The following is a 22,898-nucleotide window of genomic DNA, read 5'->3' on the forward strand; positions in this document are numbered from 1 at the left end:
AGACAGAGGAATCTGGGCAGGCAGAACAGGGGCTCGACAATAGAGAAGCCACTCAGGGGAAAAACTTTGCCCTGACCACAGGTACAAAAGGCCCAAGGCTGTGCCGAGATCCCAGACCGTGCAGAGGGGGAGACAGAGGAATATTCAATATTACTTCTCCTAAAGTGGCTTCAGCTTTCCCATAAAATGGGAAACTCTAGTAATGATGGCACCTAATAATTAGACCACTGGCAATAAAAACCCAAACCAACAAAGAAATCTTCTCTAAATTCAGAACACCAATATCTAAAAATGAACACATTAAGAATTTTGTTGAAAATACAATTAAAACATAAATTATTGTCTTTTCCATTACTTGATATGCATCGGAGAGCTGGACAATGAATGACAGAAGAACAACTGAGGCCTTTAAGGTGTGATGTTGGAGAAGAGCACTGAATATCCCATGAACCCCCAAAAGAATGAATAGGTATCTTGGAAACGACACAGTCACAGTGCTCCTTGAAGGCAAGGATGTCAAAGGACATGTTACTAAGAGAGGATAATTCTTGGAAAAGGATATCATGTTTGGGAGATTGAAGGACCAGAGAAAGAAAGGAAAATCTTCATTAAGGTTGACTGACATGGTGACTGCAGCAATGGGCTCAAGTGTATCAGGTGGTAATGATGGCACAGGATAGAACAGGATTCAGATCTACTGTGCATAGGGTTGCTATGAGTAATACTAGACTTGATGGCACCTAATAACAACAACAAACTTTAATAATAATATCTCTAACACTTATAAATAAGAGATAAGTAAAATAATTGCTTCTACATATTGTCCTACAGAGTGACTAGTGGGTTTGAACTGTTAATCTTCAGCTTAGCAGCTAAGAGCTGAGTGTCTTCAGGATTGCAGTGTAGCTTCTTGCCTCTAGGCCACCAGAGCTCTCAGTAACACAACAAATAAAATTCACCTATAGAGTGACTGGTGGGTTTGAACTGCCAACCTTCAGGTTAGCAGATAAGTGCTTAATTACTGTGCCACCAGGGCTCCTTGAAAGATTCCTTAAGCCTTGTTAATTATTAAAGAAATCATAGGCATTATGTACATTTCAGAGTTACTGTTGTTGTTATGTGCACTTCAGTCAACTACAACTCACAGCGATCCTATGTACATAGTTCTGAACTTTGTGTCATCCTAAGCCAGCCTTACTGTCTCCAACACATCTACCCCCACTACCCAAGTTACAATCAATCTCATCCTGGGTTTTCCTTTCCAGCGCTGTCCCTTCACCCTTCCAAGGATGATGTCCCTCTCCAGACACTGGTCCCTGATGGCCACATGCCCAGAATGAGAGATGGATCTTCAAAATCTTTGCCTCCAAGGAGGAGCCTGTTTTCACCCTCTCTAGGATAAACCTATTCATTCTCTTGGCAGTCAATTGTATGTTTAGTACTTTTCTCTAGCACCACAGCTCAAAGGCATCAATTCCTCTTCTGTCAACTCTAGTCATTATCCAGCTCTTTAATGCATAGAAAGCAATTGTGAAGACTGTGGCCTGAATCAGGCACACCTTAGTCTCCATACTGACATCGTTGCTCTTCAGTAATCTGGAGAGGTCCCTGACAGCAGCTTTCCCCAGAGCAATTTGTCTTTTGATTTCTTGATTGCTGATGTCTAGAATGTTGATTGTGGATCCAAGTAAGCTGAAATTGTTGACAACCTCAATCTCTTCACCTGCTATCATGGTGCTGTCAATAGGCTCAATGGTGAGAATCTTTGTCTTACTGATAATGAGCTTCAATCCATATTGAAGACTAGAATCCTTGACCTTTTCCAGCAGATTCTTCAGGTTCTCCTCGGTTTCAGCAAGTAAGGTTGTGTCATCTACAACAAGGCAGATTTTTGACAAGTCTTCCTCCAATCCTGATGCCACATTCCTCTTCATAAAGTTAAGCCTCTGAAAGATCTATTCTGCATATAGATTGAAAAGGTATGGAGTCAGGATGCATCCCCAACACACTCTTTTCCTGATTTTTGAATGATGCAGTGTTACTTTGTTCTGTTCCTATGACTTCTTACTGGCCAAGTACAGAGTTACACACACATATTCTATTTTATCACACCATTTATGTATTTGGCCACATTTCCTTGAGTAAGAACTTCAGAAATACTGTTTTATGGATGCTTCAGTTTCTAAAATTTTTAATAAAAATGCAAAATTGGTTATTTTTAAAATTAACTGCCAATAAATCCCACACTAGGTCAGTAAATAGTACATTTTTATCCTCAAAACAAATTTAATTTTCTCTAAGAAAAATAATCTGAATGTTTTCTGACAAAACTAAGACATGTATGATTAAAACGGAACTGGAATGATTTAGATTTTAAAATTTCTGCTACCATGCATCAAAAGAATTCTGCCAATTTTGTCTCTAAATTCAGATTTTAATTTCAGCTTGCATATTCTCTTTCCCACCTTTGTTTCTCACTTTTAGCTGCCTAAATCAGGATAATAGCGCTCCAGTGGGTCAGTGGTAAGCAGTTGAGCCGCGAACTCAATGGCTTATGATTCAAATCCAACAGCTGCTGTACTGGAGAAAGTACAGGCAATCTCTTCTCTTGCTATTTACTGCCTCTGAAATCCTGTAAAGCTATGAATTGATCCTTACCTGATGGTATATAACAAGAAGTCATGGTAAACTTCCCTAACTATAACAATAATCGAAAGTACAAAACCAAGCAAGGCTGTCACTCATGGAAACAGAAATAATTTCTTCCCCCAATTTCAGTCTTCAAATGGTATTCTCATGGCATAAAATCCACATGGTATGTTTGTGTGTGGATATACAGGCAAAGCCCCAAAACAGAAAAGAAAGAACAGGAACTAGTGAATAGTATTTCATAACAAGAACAAAGTCATTTTGGACAGTTCTTTGATAAAAGCAACAAAGAAAGCCTGACAAGCTGGGATGATACTGTTTTCATTTATGTAAACAAAACTGCAAAGACTAGCTTTTTGACAATTATGCCATGAAGGAAAAGTCAGTTCATAGCAAATTCCAATTTTTCTTGCTAAGTACTACTGCCAGTGTTAGAAAGATCAATCTCACATATGGAAAGGCATTATTTAAGAAACAATAAAAGAAGTTCTCATGCCATGAAAGAGGATATTCTGTATATATTTACTGAAATACAGCAGCATATTTAATAGACACCAATGGTGGACTGTGAATTTTATTTTTTCCCCTACATCAAACAATTAAAATACTAACTCTTAGGAAATACTATCAAGCAGCAAAGAGTTCCAAATTAGTTTTACATAAGATATCGAGAGTAAGAATCCCCCTAAATATCATATATAGACACACCTCAGCATTCATTATATTTCTGGACCAGCAAACATATGTTTTTAACAAAGAGGTATATAAACTGACTCCATATATCTTTAAAGTAATTGGAAGAAAATAAATATGCAAGAATGAATACAAATCATTATCTAGATCTTAGAAAGTACAAGGTCAAATTTAAGGTAACTGGGGCTGGAGGAACAGGCAGGATGTAGAGAACAGGTAAGGAAGTCAACAGTAAGCTACTGTGATCAAAGGTGCACCATTCAATTTGAGGACATCCAGATAAGATCTGGTGCCAGACTGACAGGTAGACTAGTAAACAAGTAAGTACATTCAAGTTGATCAAAAGATGCAAGAGAAAGATCGAGAAACACAATATCTGCAAAATGTGGCGAGGACAGCTCAGCAATATTTGGAGAGGGGGAGCAAGAAGCTCTCAAACTCATTGTTATGAGTTGAAATTAACTCACAGCTGACGCTCCAGTGGGATTTTGGAGGGAGAGTGTAAATCACACCAGAGGAGATTAGAATTTGGTCTCAAGGAATGAAAAATAACAGAGCATGAGCACCAAGAGATAAGAGACAAGCAAAAACCAGAAATGATTAAATATCACCTAGTTATATCAGCCCATGGAATATTAAATAGACCAAAAATTGTTTAATGTTGTTGTTGTTGTTATGTGCTGTTGAGGCACCTGCAACTCATATCGACCCTGCATACAACAGCCCTAAACCCTGCTCTATCCAGTTCCAATCTCACAGCCTCTGACATACCTACCCCTGTTACCCCAGTCACTGAATCAATTGGCCTCATAGAGGCTCTTCCTCTCCTGCCCTGTCCCTCTCCAAGGACTGGTCCCTCCTTGCAACATGTCCAAAGTATGTCAGATGAAGCTTCAGAATCCTTGCCTCTAAGGAACAGCCTGGTTTAACCCTCTCTAGGATAAATTTGTTCATTTTATCAGCACATGGTGTATTCAATACTCTTCTCCAACATCACAGCTCAAAGCCGTCAAGTCTCCTTCTATCCTCCCTAGTTACTGTCCAGCTCTGATGCATAGCAAGTGATTGCAAAGACCATGGCCTGTATCAGGTGTACCTTAGTCTCCAGAGTGACACCACTGCTTTTCAGTACTTTGGAGAGGTCTCTAATAGACTTTCCCATCACAATACGTCTTTTAATTTCGTGGCTGCTGGTCCCAAGAGTATTGACTGTGGAACCAAGGAAACTAAAGCTGTTAACAATCTCAATCTCTTCACCATCCATCCTGATGCTGCCAATTAACCCAGTGGTGAGAATCTTTGTCTTCTTGACATTGAGCCTCAATCCATATTGAAGGCTGCACTCCTTGACCTTCTGCAGCAAGTGCTTTGGGTCCTCCTCAGTTTCAGCAAGCAGGGTTGTGTCATCTGCATAACGCAGATTATTGATGAGTCTTCCACCAATCCTGATGCCACATTTCTCATACAGCCCGGCCTCCCCAATATTTTGTTCTGCATACAGGTTAAAAAGGTATGTAGATAGGACACATTCCTGGCATACACCTTTCCCAATTTTGAACCATGCAGTGTTTCCTTGCTCTGTTTTGACAAATGCCTCCTGGTCCAAGTATAGGTTTTGCATTAGCACTATCCAGTGTTCTGGGATACTCAATAGAAACCAAAATTTAAGGATCCAATTAAGAGATCTTGATTTGCAGGGGGAAGGATACTTGGTTTTAAAGGGAGGTGAGATAATAGGGACATTTGTGATTGCATAGCTACCATAGGACTTTACTGTATTATATTTAAAACAGACATAGTTGTTAGGTACCATCAAGTCAGCTTCAATTTACAATGATCCGATGAACAACAGAATGAGACTCTGCCAAATCCTGCACCATTTTCACAAGCTCTGCTTTATCCATTGTTGCAGTCACTGTGTTAATTCATTTCATTAAAGGTCTTTCTTTTTCAAGCGTTATCTCATTTTTCAGGGCCTGGATTCTTCTGATAACTTGCCCAAACTGTATGATATTCTTCAGTGTATTCAAGTTGTTCCCATGTTTTGCAAGCAATGTTGTTCTCATCTACGTATTGCAGGTTGTTGTTGACTTTTCCTCCAATCCTGGTAGTGCCCTTTTCTTCTGTACATACAATTATGTAGATTATTAGCTCAATGCACAGAATAAATAAATATAGTAAAAGAATTTAACACTGACTCAACATTTTCCTCATCTTAAACCATGCAGTATCCCCTTGCTCTGATCCAACCACAGGCTTAGTTTATGCAGAGGTTCTGCATGTGCATAATTAAGTGTTCTTGGTATTATACATAATTTATTATGATCCACATAGTCAAATGCCTTGCATAATCAATAAAGTACCAGGTCTTTGCAATTACTTGCTTTGCATCAGAGAGTGGACAATGACTAAGGATGACAGAAGAAGAATCGATGCCTTTGAGTTGTGGTGCTGGAGAATAGTCTTGACCATACCATGGACTGCCAGGAGAAGAAACAGATCTGTCTTGGAAGCAAGAATTTTGAAACTCTGTCTCACAGACTTTGAGCATGTGGCCAGGAGAGAGCAGTCCCTGGAGAAGGGCATTACTCTTGGAAGGGTGGACAGACAGCATGGGAGAAGACGACCTCAAATGAAATGGACTGGCATGATAACTGGGGCAATGGGATTAGTTGTGCTGCAATCAGTTATACTGGCTCAGGATATCACAGGTTTCAGAGCTGTTGTACTTAGGGTTCCTATGAGTCGCAGGCAACTCAATGGCACATAGCAACAACAATAAACACCTTTCCGACATTCTCTACTTTTAGCCAAGATCCATTTGACACTAGCAGTGATGTTCTTCATATGTGTGGTATGCCATTTATATATACTATTATTTAATTTGCACATTAATTTTGAACTATAAAAACTCAACCAATTATTTCCATTTTCATTGCTAACGTTCCACCATGTGAAAAACAGGAACATCTCCTTTTCTTCCTAACATGCCTGTCACTTTACAATTCATTAAGCTCTTGAACAAAAGTCTTCTCATTTGGCACATATGCTACAGCCGCATATGTCTCATTCCTGACTATGCAAACACCACTCAACCCCAATCAACTCAACCTCACAGGAAATATATTTTTAATGTTTTATTGTTTGCTACTTTGACAGATGTTTCTCCTTCACACACATGTGGAACACTTTGATTGAATCTTGGCAAATCAATGAAAGACACATGCGCATCTTGCAACAAGTGCTATTCATTAGCATTTGATCCTTTCCCCAACTTCACACTCCAAAAAGGAAACATACCTTTCTCCCATTCCTTTTCTACTGAAACTAGGAGTATGAGTTTCTCTAAGGGTTTCAATCAGAACTCTGAACCTTTTCTTGGGGGGTGGGGGGTATGGTGTAATAGAACTAAAATTTTCTGTTTACAGTGTACTTTCTTATTCTATAGAGACAGTGGCGAGGTAAGCTTAATCTACTCACTGGATTTCAATGTAAATGATTCATTTTCTTATTGATCAGTTTTATCACAAAAATGTTAAATTAATCTAAGTTTTTCCTATATTTCTGAGTTTATATGGAGATAATAAGCCACCAGTCTTTCAATATATGTTATCAAACTTCTCAAACTCAGGAAATTACAATCAAGATTCTCTTTTATAATATATTCTTTTCTTCACAGGAATCAGTCAGAATGGGACAAGGTTGGAGTTTTCTAGAAAGGCTTGGAGTGACCAATCAGTAAGAAGAAAGAATAAACAGTGAGTTAAATAGAAATACGAAAATAAAATGTTTACTTTAAATGAAATAGTAAAAAATGATAAGTGCCTCTTATAGGGGGTAATCTACTTTAGTGACTTAATTCTAAGACCATGCTATTATCTAAAAATGAGTAATCTCACACTTGGGATACAATGTTATACATAAATCACAAATTTACAATGAAGGAAAAATTAATGTGAATACAGGACAAAAGCTGTGATTGTATGCCTGTTATATATATTTAAAAAGATTTCCAAACATCGCTGGTTACATGAATACTCACCATTTTCAGAATGTAACCTATTATTAAACTGTTCCTGTATTTAAAACTTCATTTTTCAGTTTATTAAAAATTTAGCAATTAATTGATGCCTACTCTCCTGAAATTAATTATGCTCATTCAAAACCTCTATCTCTACCAAGAAGCTGTTGTCCAAACAGCAACGGACACTGCATGGTTTAAAATTAGAAAGGTGTGTATCAGGGTTGTATCCTTTCTCCATATTTACTCAATCTGTACACTGAATAAATCACTTGAGAAGCTGGACTCTATGAAGAATAATGTATCAGGATCAAAGGAAGACTCATCAGGAATCTGCATTATGCAGAGAGTACTTTACTTGCTGAAAGTGAAGAGGACTTGAAAAGCTTGCTGTAGAAGATCAAAGACTACAGTCTTCAATATGGACTGAATCAATAAGCAACATCATGATAAAGGGAGAAAATATTGCCAATGATTTCATCTTGCTTAGATCCACAATCAACATCCTTGGCACCAGTAGTTAGGATATTAGGGGATATATTGCACTGGAAAAGTCCTCTGTCATGGACCTCATCATATTACTGAGGAGTTATGATGTCAGTATGGAGACTAATGTGCACTGATTCAAGCCAAGGTCTTTTTCAATCACTTGCTGTACATCTGAGGGTTGGACAATGAGTAAATATGACAGAAGAAGAACTGGTGGCTTTGAGTTGTGGTATTGGAGAAGAGTACCAAATATTCCATGGGGTGCCAAGAGACCAAACAGACATGTTTTGGGAAAAGTGTAGCCAGAGTTCTTGTTCAAGGCAAAGATAAGAGAAACTTAGCCTCACATACTTAGGACATGTTGGTAAGAGAGGCTCTTCTTGGAAAAGGACATGATGCTTAGAAAGGCGAACGGTCAACAAAATATAAGAAGACTCTCAACCAGGTGGATTGACACAGTGACTGCAACAATGGGCCCAATGGTGTCAGAGATTATAAGGATGGAATAGTATAGGAAATGGTACAGATCTGTTGTTCATAGAGTAACTATGAGTTATACTCAACTCAATGGTACCTAACAACATTGTAGTTAGGGACTTAACAGCACATTCCAGTGTGATGTCAGTATAGGGGATGAATTGTCTTTGCTCTGTCTCTTTTCCTTCATTAAACACTTACTGAACAATCCTGATCCTTGCAGGTAATAAGAGAAAACTAGGGGACAAACTTTTCCTCTTCCTCAATTGTTTCTAACTTAACAACACACTAGATTTCTGATAGAAGTTATACTCAGTATAGTATGAATTGCAGAATTCTGTGGAAACTCTGAATTCTGATGAGTAGTTCTGCTATACCGATTCCCATTCTCAGGGCACAAATGATTAGAAAAATATTCAAAAGGTTGGGATTTTAAGCATTTGTGTAACATAAGAGTTAATGTACTAAGAATGTACTGATTTTTTGTTTGTGGTTATGTGTCCTCGAGTCGCCTGTGACTCATAGGGACCCTATGCACAGTAATTCTGAAACCTGCCCTAGCCTGAGCCAATATCATTGTCCCCTACACACCTACCTACCTTACCCAAGTTACTATGTCAATCTATCTCATCCAAGGTCTTCTCCTATTCTGTCCTTACATCCTTTCAAGCAAGAGTCCTTCTCTAAAGACTGGTTCCCCCTGGCAACCTGCCCAGTATATGTGAGATAGAGCTTCAAAATCCTTGCCTCCAAGGAACAACTTGGTTTCACCCTCTCCAGGACAGATCTATTAATTCTCTTGGCAGTCTATGATCATGTTCAATACTCTTCCAGAACCACAACTCAAAGGTATCAATTCTTCTTCTGTCACCTTTAGTCATTGTCCAATTCTATGATACATAGCAAGTCATTGCAAAGAACATGGCCTGTACCAGGTGCACCTTAGTCTCTAGACTAACAACATTGCTCTTTGGCACTCTGGAAATGTCTCTGACAGCATTTTCCTAACACAATTAATCTTCTGATTTCCTGACTGCTGGTGCAAAGAGTATTGACTGTGAAACTGAGCAAGCTGAAACTGTTAACAATTTAAATCTATTCTCTATCATGGTGCTGTCAATCTGTCTAATAGTGAGCGTCTATGTTTTCTTGATGTTGAGCTTCAATACATACTGAAGACTACAGTCTGGACCTCCAACAAACACTTCAAGCTCTCCTCATTTTTGTTAAGCAGGTTGTGTCATCTGCTAATGCCGATTTTGATGAGTCTTCCTCTAATCCTGATGCCACATTCCTCTTGTAAAGGCCAGCTTCCAAATGACCCATTCTACATATAGATTGACAAGGAATGGAGAAAGGATGCATCCTTTCTTGGTTTCGACTCTTGCAGTGTTTCTTCAATCTTTGTGACAACTGCTTCCTGGTCTAAACGCTAGTTTTGCTTGAGCATAATCAAGTGTTTCGGAATTCTCATTCTTCTCAATGTTAGCCACAATTTGTTATGAGCCACATAGTCAAATGCCTTTGCACAGTCAATGAAACATGGATAAATATTCCTCCTCTATTCTGTGGTTTCAGCCAAGGTGCATCTGACATTGGCTATGATGTTCCTAGTGTCATGGCCTCTTCTAAACTCCAGCACGTATTTCTGGTAGTTCTCTGTCAATTTACTGTTCCATTTGTTTTTGGATAATCTTCAGCCAAATTTTGCTTGCATGTGATATCGGTGATATTGCTTGGTCACACTCTGTTGGATCACATTTTAAAAAAACTGGGAATAAATATGAATCTCTTCCAGTCAGTTGGTCAGGTATTTGTCCTCCAAATTTCTTGGTACAACCTGGTGAACATGTAGAGGGCTGCATCTGTCTGCTAAAATATGTCAAATGGTATTCCATCAATTCCCTGGGCCTTGTTTTTTGCCAATTTTTTCAAAGCAGCTTGAACTTTCCTTCATCACCAGAGGGTCTTGTCATATGTTTCTTCATTAAATTCCTCTGCGGCAACCAGTTCTTTTTGTTGCAGTGACTCTGTGTACTCCTTCCATCTTCTTTTGATGCCCATTAAAGCATCTGGCTGCCAATCAAAGGCTGGTGTTTTGAACCTAATGTTGTCTTCTTCAAAGAACAAAGATAATATAGAGGGTTCCCATGAAAATTACAACTTTAGAAATCCTTCAGGGTAGTTCTACTCTGTACTATAGAACCAATATGAGTTTGGAACAAAATCAACAATGATAGATTGAAAGTTATTTGAAGATTCAGGTTTTATAGTAAACACAGGTTACAGTAATAATTCACAAGTGATATTTCTAAGGTAACTACTTTTTAAAAATATCTATATATAGTATTGTTACACTTTTAACCTGAAATCAAATTATACACTAAGAAAGAGCTTAATTATATACTAGCAGGGTGTTCTAGTGGCCTAGTGGGTAAGGAATTACACTGCCAACTCAAAGGTAGATAGTTCAAACCCACCAGCTCTTCTGTGAGCGAAAGATGGGTATTTTCTTCCCATGTGATTTGTAGTCTCTGAAAACCTACTGGAGAGTCAGCTATGAGTCAGTTCTGATTTGTTGGCAAGTAACAACAGGAACAATAAAGACTAATATCAAGTTTTAGGAATTTAATACAAGTAGTAGAGCCACCTCTCTATATTTCAGATTAAACTTTAATCTGACTGCCTTTGTGTACCCAAGTGTATTTCTAAGGCAAGGTTCAAATCTGTTGTTCACAGGGTCACTATGAGTTGTAGTGGACTCAAGGCCCTTTAACAATAACTATTATCCAGGTGTTGTTTTAAATTGTAGTTTCATAATAGAGAAAAAAGTAGATGCAAAAATAATCTATCCTAATAAAGTTTATGAGCTCTGATGGCTTAGTGGTAAAGAGTTGTGCTGCCAATGCAAATGCATGAAGTGCAAATCCACCAGCTGCTTCACGGGACAAAGATGGTTGGTCTCCTCTTGTGTGATTTACTACCTCAGGAAACCTAGTGGAGTGTCAGCTATGAATTTATTCTTGCTCAGCAATAAATAACAACAACAATAAAGCTTCTAATGTGAGAGAGAATCAGATAACCTACAAGTAAACTAATATGTAGTGAATTGTCAGTAACAAAAATTAAATACAACAAGATAAGGGAATAAATTTTGGGCACATGAAGTTGAGTGCTTCCTAGGTAGACTTGTCAAGGAAAGCTTTTATGTTTAGTTGATTTTTAGTTAGAGATATGACAGAAGTGATAAGCCAGGAAAAACCCTGGGCAGAATTCTAAGCAAAGGGAGCACTGATTTCCATAGTAGGAGAATGTCTGGTATGCTCAAGTACCCAGAAGACTGTGTGGCTTAAACAATTAGGGCTGGTGGAAAGTGAAATCTAAGACATGACCACAAGCAACACCTTGTGGACCATACTGCTGTTGTTATGTATCATTTTGTTAGAACTGACTCATAACTGACCCTCCAGGGGGTTTTCAGAAACTGTAAATTGCAAAAGAGGAGACTGTCCATCTGTCTCCCATGGAGCAGTTGATGGATTCAAACATCGTGTCTTTCGGACTGCAGTGCAGCTTTTTACCACTAGGCCACCAAATCTCCCTAACCAATCTCAACTAAGAGTGCAGAAACAGACTTGCTGGGTTTTTGTAATTTCACTCTTGGCTCTTTCATTCTGGACTCCAGTCAGTTGCCAGGCAGATCTTGAAAAACTTGCTTCTGATCATCTCTACTCAAAATTCACCAATGATTTCCAGCTGCACTTAGACTATAAACTCTTTGGTGGTAGAGAGAAAAATTCTTTTTAATTTTTTATTTCAAATAATACAGTCTATTTCTTGTCGTTTGTGCAGAACAGCAGAAACACCAAAAGCAAAACATCTTCTTAATCAAGGAACTTCCAGATTCTAGACAAAATATTCACTTTCTGAATGGTTAGTAGACATCTCAAGCCTTATGTATCTAAAGTCAGAATTTCATTCCTTATCATTCCTTATCATTCCTTATCTTCCCCCTCCAGACCAAACACATACTTTTGGCCTTTATGTTCATAATCTCAGATGATGCTGAGATCATTCCTTTTTAATTGCTCTTTCAACATTTCTTCCTCTACAATTTTCTTTCTCACACCTCTCTTGGGTCTGCCCTCAAAAGATGTCTAGGCCAAATCGAATAATTTCTCACCACTTTCACTGCACCCTGATTTAATAATTTATTGTTGTTGTGTGCCATTAAATCAAAACTGACCCATAGCTGACCCTTCAGTGGGTTTTCAGAGGCAGTAAATTGCATGGGAGGAGATTGCCCACCCTTTATCCATTGAGCAGATTAATCTTAATTACTCCTTTGAGAAGACTGTTAATCCTGTTTCCTTAAGATCCAATGAGTGAGTAAACTCACTCTCTCTCTCTCTCTCTCTTTCTCTCTCTCTCTCTCTCGCATCTAAATCAACCAAGCAAACTGTGTGCTTAGGAAAAACTTCTAGAGTGAATTAAAACCCCAGAACCTCAATTTAACCACTAGTCCTCAAAGCTCTTCTCCAGGACTAAATCCCAAAGACTATACCATGCAATTATATTCACTTGGAGTCTTTGAAGAGAATGCAGCTCAGAACTCTCCAAGCTCTGGTTCTGATTGTGTATTTCAACCTATCCCCTATACACCCAAAGCACCTCAGCTCAATATATGCCAAGTCCTTAGAGGTGCTATATTTTCTTTCATATGCTACCTGTCTGCCTCAAACACTCATTTCTGGTTTTACTAGCTAGCTAATTCCATCATAATGCCTTTCCGAGTACAGTGTTTACACATCTGTTTCACCAATCAGAATGGGAGTTCTTGGAAGACAGTTACTATCTTTTCTGTGTTCTTAGCATCTCACACACAAGTTGTTGTTGCTGCTGCTTATGTTGTTGTTAGTTGCCATTAAATAGATCACGACTCCTAGCAACCCTGTGAACAGTGTCTCTGACCTTTGCGGTATGTGTCCCCATCTTCACCACCTCTGATACACTTGAGCCCATTGTCAACTATCATTGTGTCAATCCATCATATTAAACATCCTTCTCTCTATCTCTCTCAATCTTCCCTAGCATGATGTTCTTTTCCAAGGACTAGCACTTCCTAACATGCCTGATGCATGTGAGATGAAATTTCACCATCTTTGCCTCTAAAAAGCACTTCTTCCAAGACAGACGTATTTGTTCTTTTTGACAGTCCAAGGGATACTGGATGCTCTTCTCCAACACTATAATATAAAGTCATTGATTCTTCTTCTGTCATCCTTATTCACTGTCCAACTTTCGGATGTGATGGAAGTAACTTAAAAGGTGGTCATACTCTTGACACGAGCAGTCAGAAAATCAAAAGACAAATTGGATTGGGAAAATCTGCTGTCTGGGACCTCTCCAGAGTGCTGAAAAGCAATGCCATCAGTCTAGAGACTAAGGGGTGCCGAATCCAGGTCATGGTCTTCGCAATTACTTGCTATGCATCAGAGATCTGGACAATGACTAAAGATGACAGAAAAATTTATGCCTTTGAGTTGTGGTGCTGGAGAAGAGTCTTGAACATACCATGAACTGCCAAGAAAACAAGTAGGTCTGTCTTGGAGAGGGTGAAACCAAGTTTCTCTTTGGAGGCAAGGGGTTTTGATAATTATTTTTTTTTATTCATATACATGATGTTTCATGAATGTGCATTGTGGGTTTTTTTTTAATTTATACTAGTTTTTTACAAAATTCAAATACATTGTTTTTCAGACCAGATTGTTCCAATTTCCCTCAGGATCCCACCAAATTGTACAACCCCATGATTAATCCTTACCCATCCAACACCCATGCATCCTCATCCCTCTGCTTCCACCCGTGGATTTTCATACTCATTCTACAATAGTGGTTTTATATAATATTTGTCCTTGTGGAACTGAGTTAGTTCACTCAGCATAATGTTCTCCAGTCCCTCCCAAGTTAGGTAACGTTTTACAAAATCATTGCTCCTGCATGCTGCACAGTATCCCATTGTATGACTGTACTATAATTTGTCAATCCATTTGATTGTGGCTGGACATCTGAGCTGTTGCCACGTTCTTGTTAGGTGAATAAAGCTGTTATGAACGTTGGTGTACAAGTCTCTGTGCCTCAGTTCTCTTTTTCTCAGGGTAGATTCCAGCAGGAGAATAGCTAAGTCACACAGAATTTCTATTTCAGCTTTTTGAAGAAGCACCAAACTGCCTTCCAGAATGGTTGTACCATTTTACAATTCCACCAACAATGTGTAAGAGTTTGTATCTCGCCACATCCTCTCCAATGTTTATTCCTTGCTGTCTTGTTAAACGTTCCCACTGCTACTGGAGTGAGATGGTATCTTATGGTGCTTTTGGTTTGCACCTCTCTTATTGTCAGTGATCTGGAATATTTCTTCATGTGTCTGTTGGCCATACAAATATCTTACTCTGTAAAAATTCTGTCCATGTCGATTGTCCATTTTTAAACTGTGTTATCAGTCTTTTCCTTGTGGAGGCCCAGGAGTATTCATAAACTTTCGTTATGATACTCTTGTCTGAGATGGTATTACCAAATGTTTGTTCCCAGTCTGTAGGTTCTCTTTACACCCTGTTGGAAAAAGGTTTTGATGTACACAGGGGTTTAATCTTTAGAAGGTCCCATTCATCAATTTTATTCTCTTCAGATTGTGCATTTCTTACTCTGACAGTCTCTTTCTTTATACCATAGACTAGGGTTTCTAAGCTTAAGTTTGTTTCTTATGAACTTTGTGATTTTTTGCTTTACTCCAAGGTCTCTGATCCACCTTGAGTTGATTTTTGTGTATGTTGTGAGATGTGGATCCTGTTTCAGCTTTCTGCAGGTGGAAGTCCAGTTTTTCCAGTACCATTTGTTGAAGAGGTTGTCATTTCCGCATTTGATAGCTTTGATTTACTTATTGAATATGAGTTGGCCACAGATACTTGGGTCTGTTTTGGGATTCTCAATTCTGGTCCATTTGTCTATGTGCCCATCATTGTACCAGTACCATGCTGTTTTGGTTACTACTGATGAATACAATGTTTTGAGATCAGGCTGTGCTATGCCTCTGTCTTACATACTTTGGGCACACGGCTAGGAGGGATCAATCCTTATAGAAGGACATCATTCTTGGAAGGGTGGAGGGACAGTGCAGGAAAGGAAGACTCTGGATGAGATGAATTGATACAGTAACTACTGGGACAATGGGGTTAGTATGTCAGAATTAGTGAGACTGGCTCAGGACAGGGCAGGGTTCAGAGCTGATGTACATAGGGTTGCAGGTGACTTGATGGCACATAAAAACAACAGCATTAATAAATAAACAGCTGTTTACGGGGAAGATGGAGTTATGGATCCCTATAAAAACATTTGGGAAATTGGTTACATAATTGGTATTCTGCTCTTTTGGTACACTATGAACAGAACATGGAGAATTATTGAATGAACTAAAGCATCTCTTGTAAATAACTTTGAAAGTATTTCACATGAGGCACTCTAAGTACAACTTGACTAGACAAACTATAGCAGGACTCGGAAATCTGCTTTCAGTCAGTTACGGCAGGACTGGGTAATCCTAATAAGAGATTGCAGAGCACAATGGAAAAGTTCACAAGGTTGAAAAACTGAAAAATGTCGATTTTTGAAAAGTGCATCTGTTTTTCATTCCAGATCCAACCCCCCATGCCCTTTTCTGCTCCAGAGGAGAACAGAAACATATAAAATATCTGAAGCAAAATTGAACCAAAGTTCACACTGAAAAGTAGAAACCTAGGGTGAGACAGCAAACACATAACAACACCAGCAGGAACACAACACTGGAAGTTAAGGTAAAACAAACAAACAAGAAACCAAAGAAATGCAAAGTGATACCAGAAGGTGATGGTAGGTTGCAGTTAAAGGAAGAAGACGGGACAAAGATCAAAGAAAGCACGACAGTGAAATAAGCAGAAACCATCAGGATCTTTTCCATGAAAGGATCTATATGTCAAAGAAAAACAACTCAGCCTAATCTAATACCAAAACACAATAAAGGCATTTTCCCCCCAAATGATGCTATCCAGAAATAAAAAGAAAATGAAATGATGTTTAAATAAAAGCCTTCTTTATTGAATCAAAGTAACACAGAAGAAATGTACAACGAAAAGGCTGAGTAACCTAATACATAGGAAAACAGATTGAGAAGTTTGAAAAAAGCCAAAATAATCACATAAGGAAACTGTTTTGTAATCACAGCAAACTGAGGAAACATCATGAGGAATTATATAAACAAAACAAAACATACTATTTTTCCCATTCACTGTTGGATTTCTTCTACATTAACACTGAGTGTTTGCTTTTGCCTCCAGGGAAGATTCTGATAGTTAACCCATTGATCCTAACAATCAAAATGTTCCTGTAATTTTTAAGAAGAATCTCAAAATTGTGACTCTCATATGCACAGTCATTTCATTGACAAAGTTAAAAAAGATCACTATTAGAATTTAAAGTACTTCCTTAGACACAGAAGGGAGTTTGTATAAGAGTATGGCATTTAGGCTAAAGAGTGTAAACTATCTTTAAAAACCCTGTTGTTCTTCTACATACTTCTTATTACAGATGAGAAATGGGAGCCTAACAGGTTAGGCAATTGCCCCCTACTTGCCGAAAGTCCCATAAAATAGTGAGTGGACAGGCTTAAAGCCTAAAATATTCTTGCAATATTCTATTCATGGCAGTACTGTGTTACCTGCTACCACACATACCACAATGAATATAGAGATAACCAGATATTACAGGCTATCTTCCTATGGCATAACATGTCTTACCATATGAAATCCTAGCCTAAATTTAAACGGACCATAAAAAACTGAGGGGGAAGGATATTATCTCCAAATACTTAAGAATTTGTATTTCCTCCTTCACTTTACCACTAACAAGGATTTTATAGAATTCTTTTCAATTTTTCGACTTGTATTAAAGGAAATACATACATGACTGACTATTCCTGCTAAAAACACTGTAGAGCTTCATCAAACAGCTGTCACCACCATGAAAGGCCCATCTTTCTATAAGCCAATCAGCACCTTCTTACCAAAATCCAGCACAGACACAATTTCAAAGGGGATCCTAAATTTCAAAGCAACTGAGAAGTCATGCATTCTATTTCTTCCCATCCCATCAGGAAAAAAAAACCTCAACAACCCAAAACACACTTGGGGATGTTTCCACTTTAGGTTGTTTCTTCAGCTATGCTTTAATGTCAATGAGACATATTTAAAAAAAAAAAAATTTAGTTTCCTTGCAAGCCTTTCACAACAGAAAAGTTTCTTATAAAATAATAATTATGTATGCATATAAGTATATACATAGTTTTAGGTTGGTAAAATGTCATCTATATACTTTGAGCATGTTATCAGGAGGTGCTTGTCCTTGGAAAAAACCATCATATTTGGAAAAGTGGAAGGTCTGCAAAAAAAAGTGAGAGCCTCAATGAGATAGACTGACTCAGTGACTGCAACCATGGTCTTGGGCAAAGAACGTGGGGATGGCGCTAGACAGTTTTTTGATGAACACAGGGCCACTTTGAGTCACAGCAAATGTGACAGCACCTAACAATAACAATCAGCTTTAGATATCAATTTTACCATTCCATTCATTTAATAAATACTGGCTGAATGTTTATTTTAAGAGCTACAGATACATCAGTAAACAAAACAGCCAATATTCATGCTCTCATAAAGTGTATGGTCTAGGGAGGCAGAGACCACAAACACAATAAATACATACAGGTAGTCCCTGACTTAACATTCATACTTACTCTGGGGTTTTGTTTTTGTTTTGGGTTTTGTTGTTGTTGTTTTTTCTATTTTTGTTGTTGGAGGGTTTTGGTTTGTTTGGTTTTTTTATGGGGTGGGGTTTTTTATATCTTATCTTTAGGTTCATGTGCTGTATATAAAGTACTGTGCATAATTCACTGATGTTTTCATGCTCAACTGCTTACTTACAAATGTTCAAAGAGCAGATGTAGAACTCAAAATTCACTGCCATAAAGTGAAAACCACTCATGGCTAATTCTCTAGTGGATTTCCGAGGCTATAAATCACACATGGGCACAGGTTTCTTGCACCCACATCCTTCTCCTACAGAGCCACCATCAGAAGAGTGGCTAGTAGCACAACTCCTGTAGAGGAGGCCCTGAAATTTATAATAAAGACACTGATAATCCATAACAATAATAACATTAACTTTAGAAAAGAGGGATTAATGTAACATTTAGAACTGATTTAGAATGGAGTTCTCCAAACAGAACTCCAGGTAAATCAGGGACGACATATAAATTTGCATCTCACACACTGTCAAATGTTAAGAAGAATAATAAAGTAGTGGGGACAAAGGGACCGAGCGTGCAGGGAAGGGAAGTGCTGCTTCACCTCTGGTAGTTAGACAGTCTCTCTGATAAAGTGAAATCTGAAGAAAGAGGGAGGGACGAGGGAAGCAAATTTTGGAGGGAGGTTCGGATAGTGATGACAATATGTGAAAATGCCCCAAAGTAGTCAATTTTTTGGGGAAGTCTTACCTCTTGAATCCCAAGCATTATGTCCTTTTCTAGGGACTTATTAACTAGTTATAGAGCTTTGGTGGCTTAGTGGTAAGAAATTGCAATATCAACCCAAAGGCACATGATTTGAATCTATCAGCTTCTCTGAGGTAGAAAGAAGGACAGGCTCTTCCTGTGCAATTTATAGCATCTGAAAACCCACTGAAGGGCCAGCTATGAGTAGGGTCTGACTTGAGGATGTATAATAGCAGCAGCAACAAATTCTTGATCAGTATTAAAACCAAATATCTCAAACCCAAGGACAAAGAACTAACAACTCCTAGGGTTTTAATCTCTGTAAATCTTTACGTGAGCAGTCTGCCTCATCATTCTCGCAAGAAGTAGCTCATGAGTTTGAACAGGTGACCTTTCATTTTGCAGGTCACAATGCCTAAACTACAAGAGCACCGGGGTTTCATATTCTGTGTTATTCCTACTCAACTTCTAGGGTTAATGTAAAAATATTACATGTACTGTCCACTTCTGAAATGGCTTGCCTCTGGAAAGTCTATGTACAAACAGTGCTCAGGCCTTTCGTTCATAGGGTCGCTATGAGTCATCTACGACTCGACGGCACCTAACGACAACAACAACAACGATGACACAGAGAGAGCTCTGTTGGCCTAGTGGACAGAAAGTTATGCTACCAAGCCAAAGGTGGGTGATTTTAATCTGCGGCCCTCGGGCCAGGTTCATATTGTTTTCCTGTCAGACATTCTTCTAGGTGGTATAGCACTGATCTGTGCATTGCTGTACAGAGGTAACTCGTGGTTGCTGTGATGCTGAACACTGTGACACTGATGTGCCAAATGTGGTAATGGTTACTACCCATGGTGGAGAGTGTTTGCTGGAGCTTCCCGCCTGGAAGCAGGGGCAGCATCCAATTCGGAAATGGCTTGCCTCCGGAAACTCTATGTATGAACAGTGCTCAGGCCTTTTGTTCATACGGTCGCTATGAGTTGTCTACGACTCGACAGCACCTAACAACAACAACAACTGTCTCATTGGGGATACTTTCTCAGGTAGTTTAGTACAAGTTCTCGTGCTAAAAATAATTAAGAAATAAAGGTGCTATGACTTGCAAAAGAGACTAAACTACCAGCACTGGGATTTTACATCATGTCCTTCGATGAGCGAGTGGAATTGAAGACAAGTATGCCTGAACTTCAAGGGCTGTACAAACTGAATGAACAACTGCAGAAGGGGTTTCCAAATTCTCCCTTATACATATCATCCAAAACCATGTAATCAACATGCTTCTGGTCTCTAAATGTATCTCCAGCACACATTTAGATTCTTCTCTTCTGAACCCTGCTTATCCAACACCTCCACTTGAATGGCTTGATGACACACCATTGGTGTTTCTCTTCTCTACTGTGCTGCAAAATTCCCTGAGCCCACGTAGCTTTTATGTAACATTCAGATTGCAGCTTAGAGGTCTCTTTCTTGGGGACTCTTTCCCTAGCATCAAGATCAGATGAAGTTTCCCAGTTACACATCTTGCAACTCCCATTCCCAACCTTCATGCCACTTAATGTGTTCATAATTATACATTATCGGCATAAGTATGCCCCCATGATATTCTTGAGCCCCTTACAGAAGATATATATATATCTCTTCTGTTCACTGCTGCCTGTCTACATTGCCCAGATCCAAATCCACGTGTGGTACACAAAGAACACTCAAAAGACATTTGGTGAACAAATGAATGAATGTGGCGCTGATGTGCAGACATGAAGTAAAAAGGTCACTGCTGGAACACAGTCTCTATATTACATTACAGCTGGGAAGGAGGAGTGGGAGTGGAGAGATACCAGCTCTAATATCAAGAACTGAGTGAAAGTAAAGACAAGCTGATTAAAGGTTTTCTTGTATTTGCTTTTTGTTTTATTTAGCTTGTCAAGCATCCGTATTGTTCAGTATCTCTAGAACCACTACAAACACTAATGGAATAAATCAATAACCCTAAATTACAAAGAGTGGAAGTGAGATTACAGTACTGTCACTTAAGGGATAAAACATAGGAGAGGAGGGGAGATTTATTTATAACAAAGCAAGACATTTCACAAACTTTCTAACACGCTAAAGCCAATCTGAAATGATACTTTTAAATGGATAAAATGTAATTTTTCATATTCTTATTAGTGCTAATGCAATGAATTGGGGGGCGGGGGCCAAAACAAAACAACACACAATTACAAGAGTTTTCACAGGTTCAGATATGTCGTCAATCACATCACTTGCCCCAGCACCAAAGTGTTCACTCCTCAACCTCAAAACGCCCTGTCTGGGAAATTTCACCAATATGGCTTTTGAGGCTAAAAAGAAACTTGATTATTCCTTTTGTTCTTCTATGCTTCAGACTTCTTTCTATCCTTGTGAACTAAGGTGGAAAGGGCAATATTTTTAAGTCCTAGCAGTTGTACGAATTTTAACAGAAGGCTTAGTTTAACATGGGGGGGCACTTCTACAGAAGTTCTAGACTACACGCTTTCTTGGATGCAGAAAACTGGAGAAAGCAAGCATATAAAAAAGGCAGGTATGTAAAATACAGAAAAGACTATCAACAATCAATAGTATTTTCCATTATTTTAGAGACATATTTTTAACCCAAAGATTATACTTTCCCCCACCAAGATCTTACTCTGGTTCAAGATATATATCAATAGAGACACACAGATTCACAGCAAACTGTAATCTATACTACTATTAATGCTGATTTGATCTCCTATGATATAAATCAGATTAAAATGATACATAGTATCCTAGAGTCCATTATGGCCGGTTCTATCCATCTCATGAAACACTCTCTTGGAGCAGAACCCAGGGCCCTTTAGGCATTTTAAGATCTACTTGTAGTAATAATAGTGAGGTAAAATAAGGAGGAGGAACATGGCATGCACAAATGAAGATTAGTAATTTAAACATTAAGACTCTTACATTCCCAACTTAATTTGAAACATTCTAATACATCCAGAACAAGTGCTGGTTCAAAGGTGAAAAATGTGTTAGTGGCATTCCTGTGTCACACTTGAAAATGAATTAATTTTCTTGGAAATTAGTTAACATTTGATACCTCCTCCTTCATCGGACGGTCTTGTTATCTCACTGCTGCATGAAAAGCTAGGGTAAATCTCAGATGTTTCTGACTTGTCATCTCCCAGACCTGTACCAAAAGTACTGCTGGAATGAGAGCGAGACCGGTGTTGCCTATACTGGTGTGCCTTTTCTAAATTGGAGGGAAAATATTCACAGTTGTGATAAAAAGATTTGAAGGACAGAAAGAAATAAAAGTTACTTAAAGGCTTAAAAGTGACAAAAATAATCCTTTATTAAAAAATGATCCAAAATATTGGCTTTTCTAAGATTCTAGCAACTTATTCTGAAACTTCAGCTAAACTGCATCAAGTCCATAAAAAGTCAAAAAATAATTTAGAACCATTTTGACTGTAGCTGTTAATGAAGAATGATTAACTGGTAGCTTTTCCAGAGGCCTAGGAAAACACTGGCAAACTAATAAATTTCTATCAAACATCAAGTGTGACTATAATTTCTTGAAAGTATCACCACATACATAACGGTTGTTGCTTTATCTTTATTTTTAAAATAAACTGTCAGTGGACCAAGATTCATTTTATAACAGTATCAGCATTCTTCCACCATCCTTTCCTCTGGGCTTTCAATTTGATTATTGTCAACAATTAAATCAGGGTGGAATAAGACTTCCACAATATAGCTATCTAAATTGCTTAAAATAACTACATAACTGTCAAAGCTTTAGTTTCCTAAATATGATCTGAAAGCCTGAAGTACCAGCCAATGCAGTAACAATCTGAAAACATCCAATCAGTTCACATTTTGCCTCTAATTAGAAATATTCAGTCTAAATTAAAAGTCAAATTACCTCTGTTGTTGTTGATTGCCATTGAGTAGTGCGCAACTCATAGCAGCCCTATGAACAAAAGGCCT

The 22,898-nt window shown here is 38.3% G+C and overlaps 1 protein-coding gene across 2 annotated transcripts in view; it reads right to left on the bottom strand.

The window, feature by feature from the left end:
• Positions 1 to 22,898, bottom strand: part of NEBL (nebulette) — a 588,942-nt gene that overhangs the window by 22,090 nt on the left and 543,954 nt on the right. The window contains exon 26 of one of the 2 annotated variants that reach the window (XM_006887051.1): positions 22,006 to 22,158. The exons of the other annotated variant lie outside the window; for it this stretch is intronic. Within the exon in view, the coding sequence (XP_006887113.1) occupies positions 22,006 to 22,158 (153 nt within the window). The remainder of the gene's footprint in view (positions 1 to 22,005; positions 22,159 to 22,898) is intronic. 2 annotated transcript variants of the gene reach the window in all.

This window comes from Elephantulus edwardii, unplaced genomic scaffold, assembly GCF_000299155.1.
Source record: "Elephantulus edwardii isolate Elephantulus edwardi_28Jun2011 unplaced genomic scaffold, EleEdw1.0 scaffold00054, whole genome shotgun sequence".
In the NCBI taxonomy this organism is placed as follows: domain Eukaryota; kingdom Metazoa; phylum Chordata; class Mammalia; order Macroscelidea; family Macroscelididae; genus Elephantulus; species Elephantulus edwardii.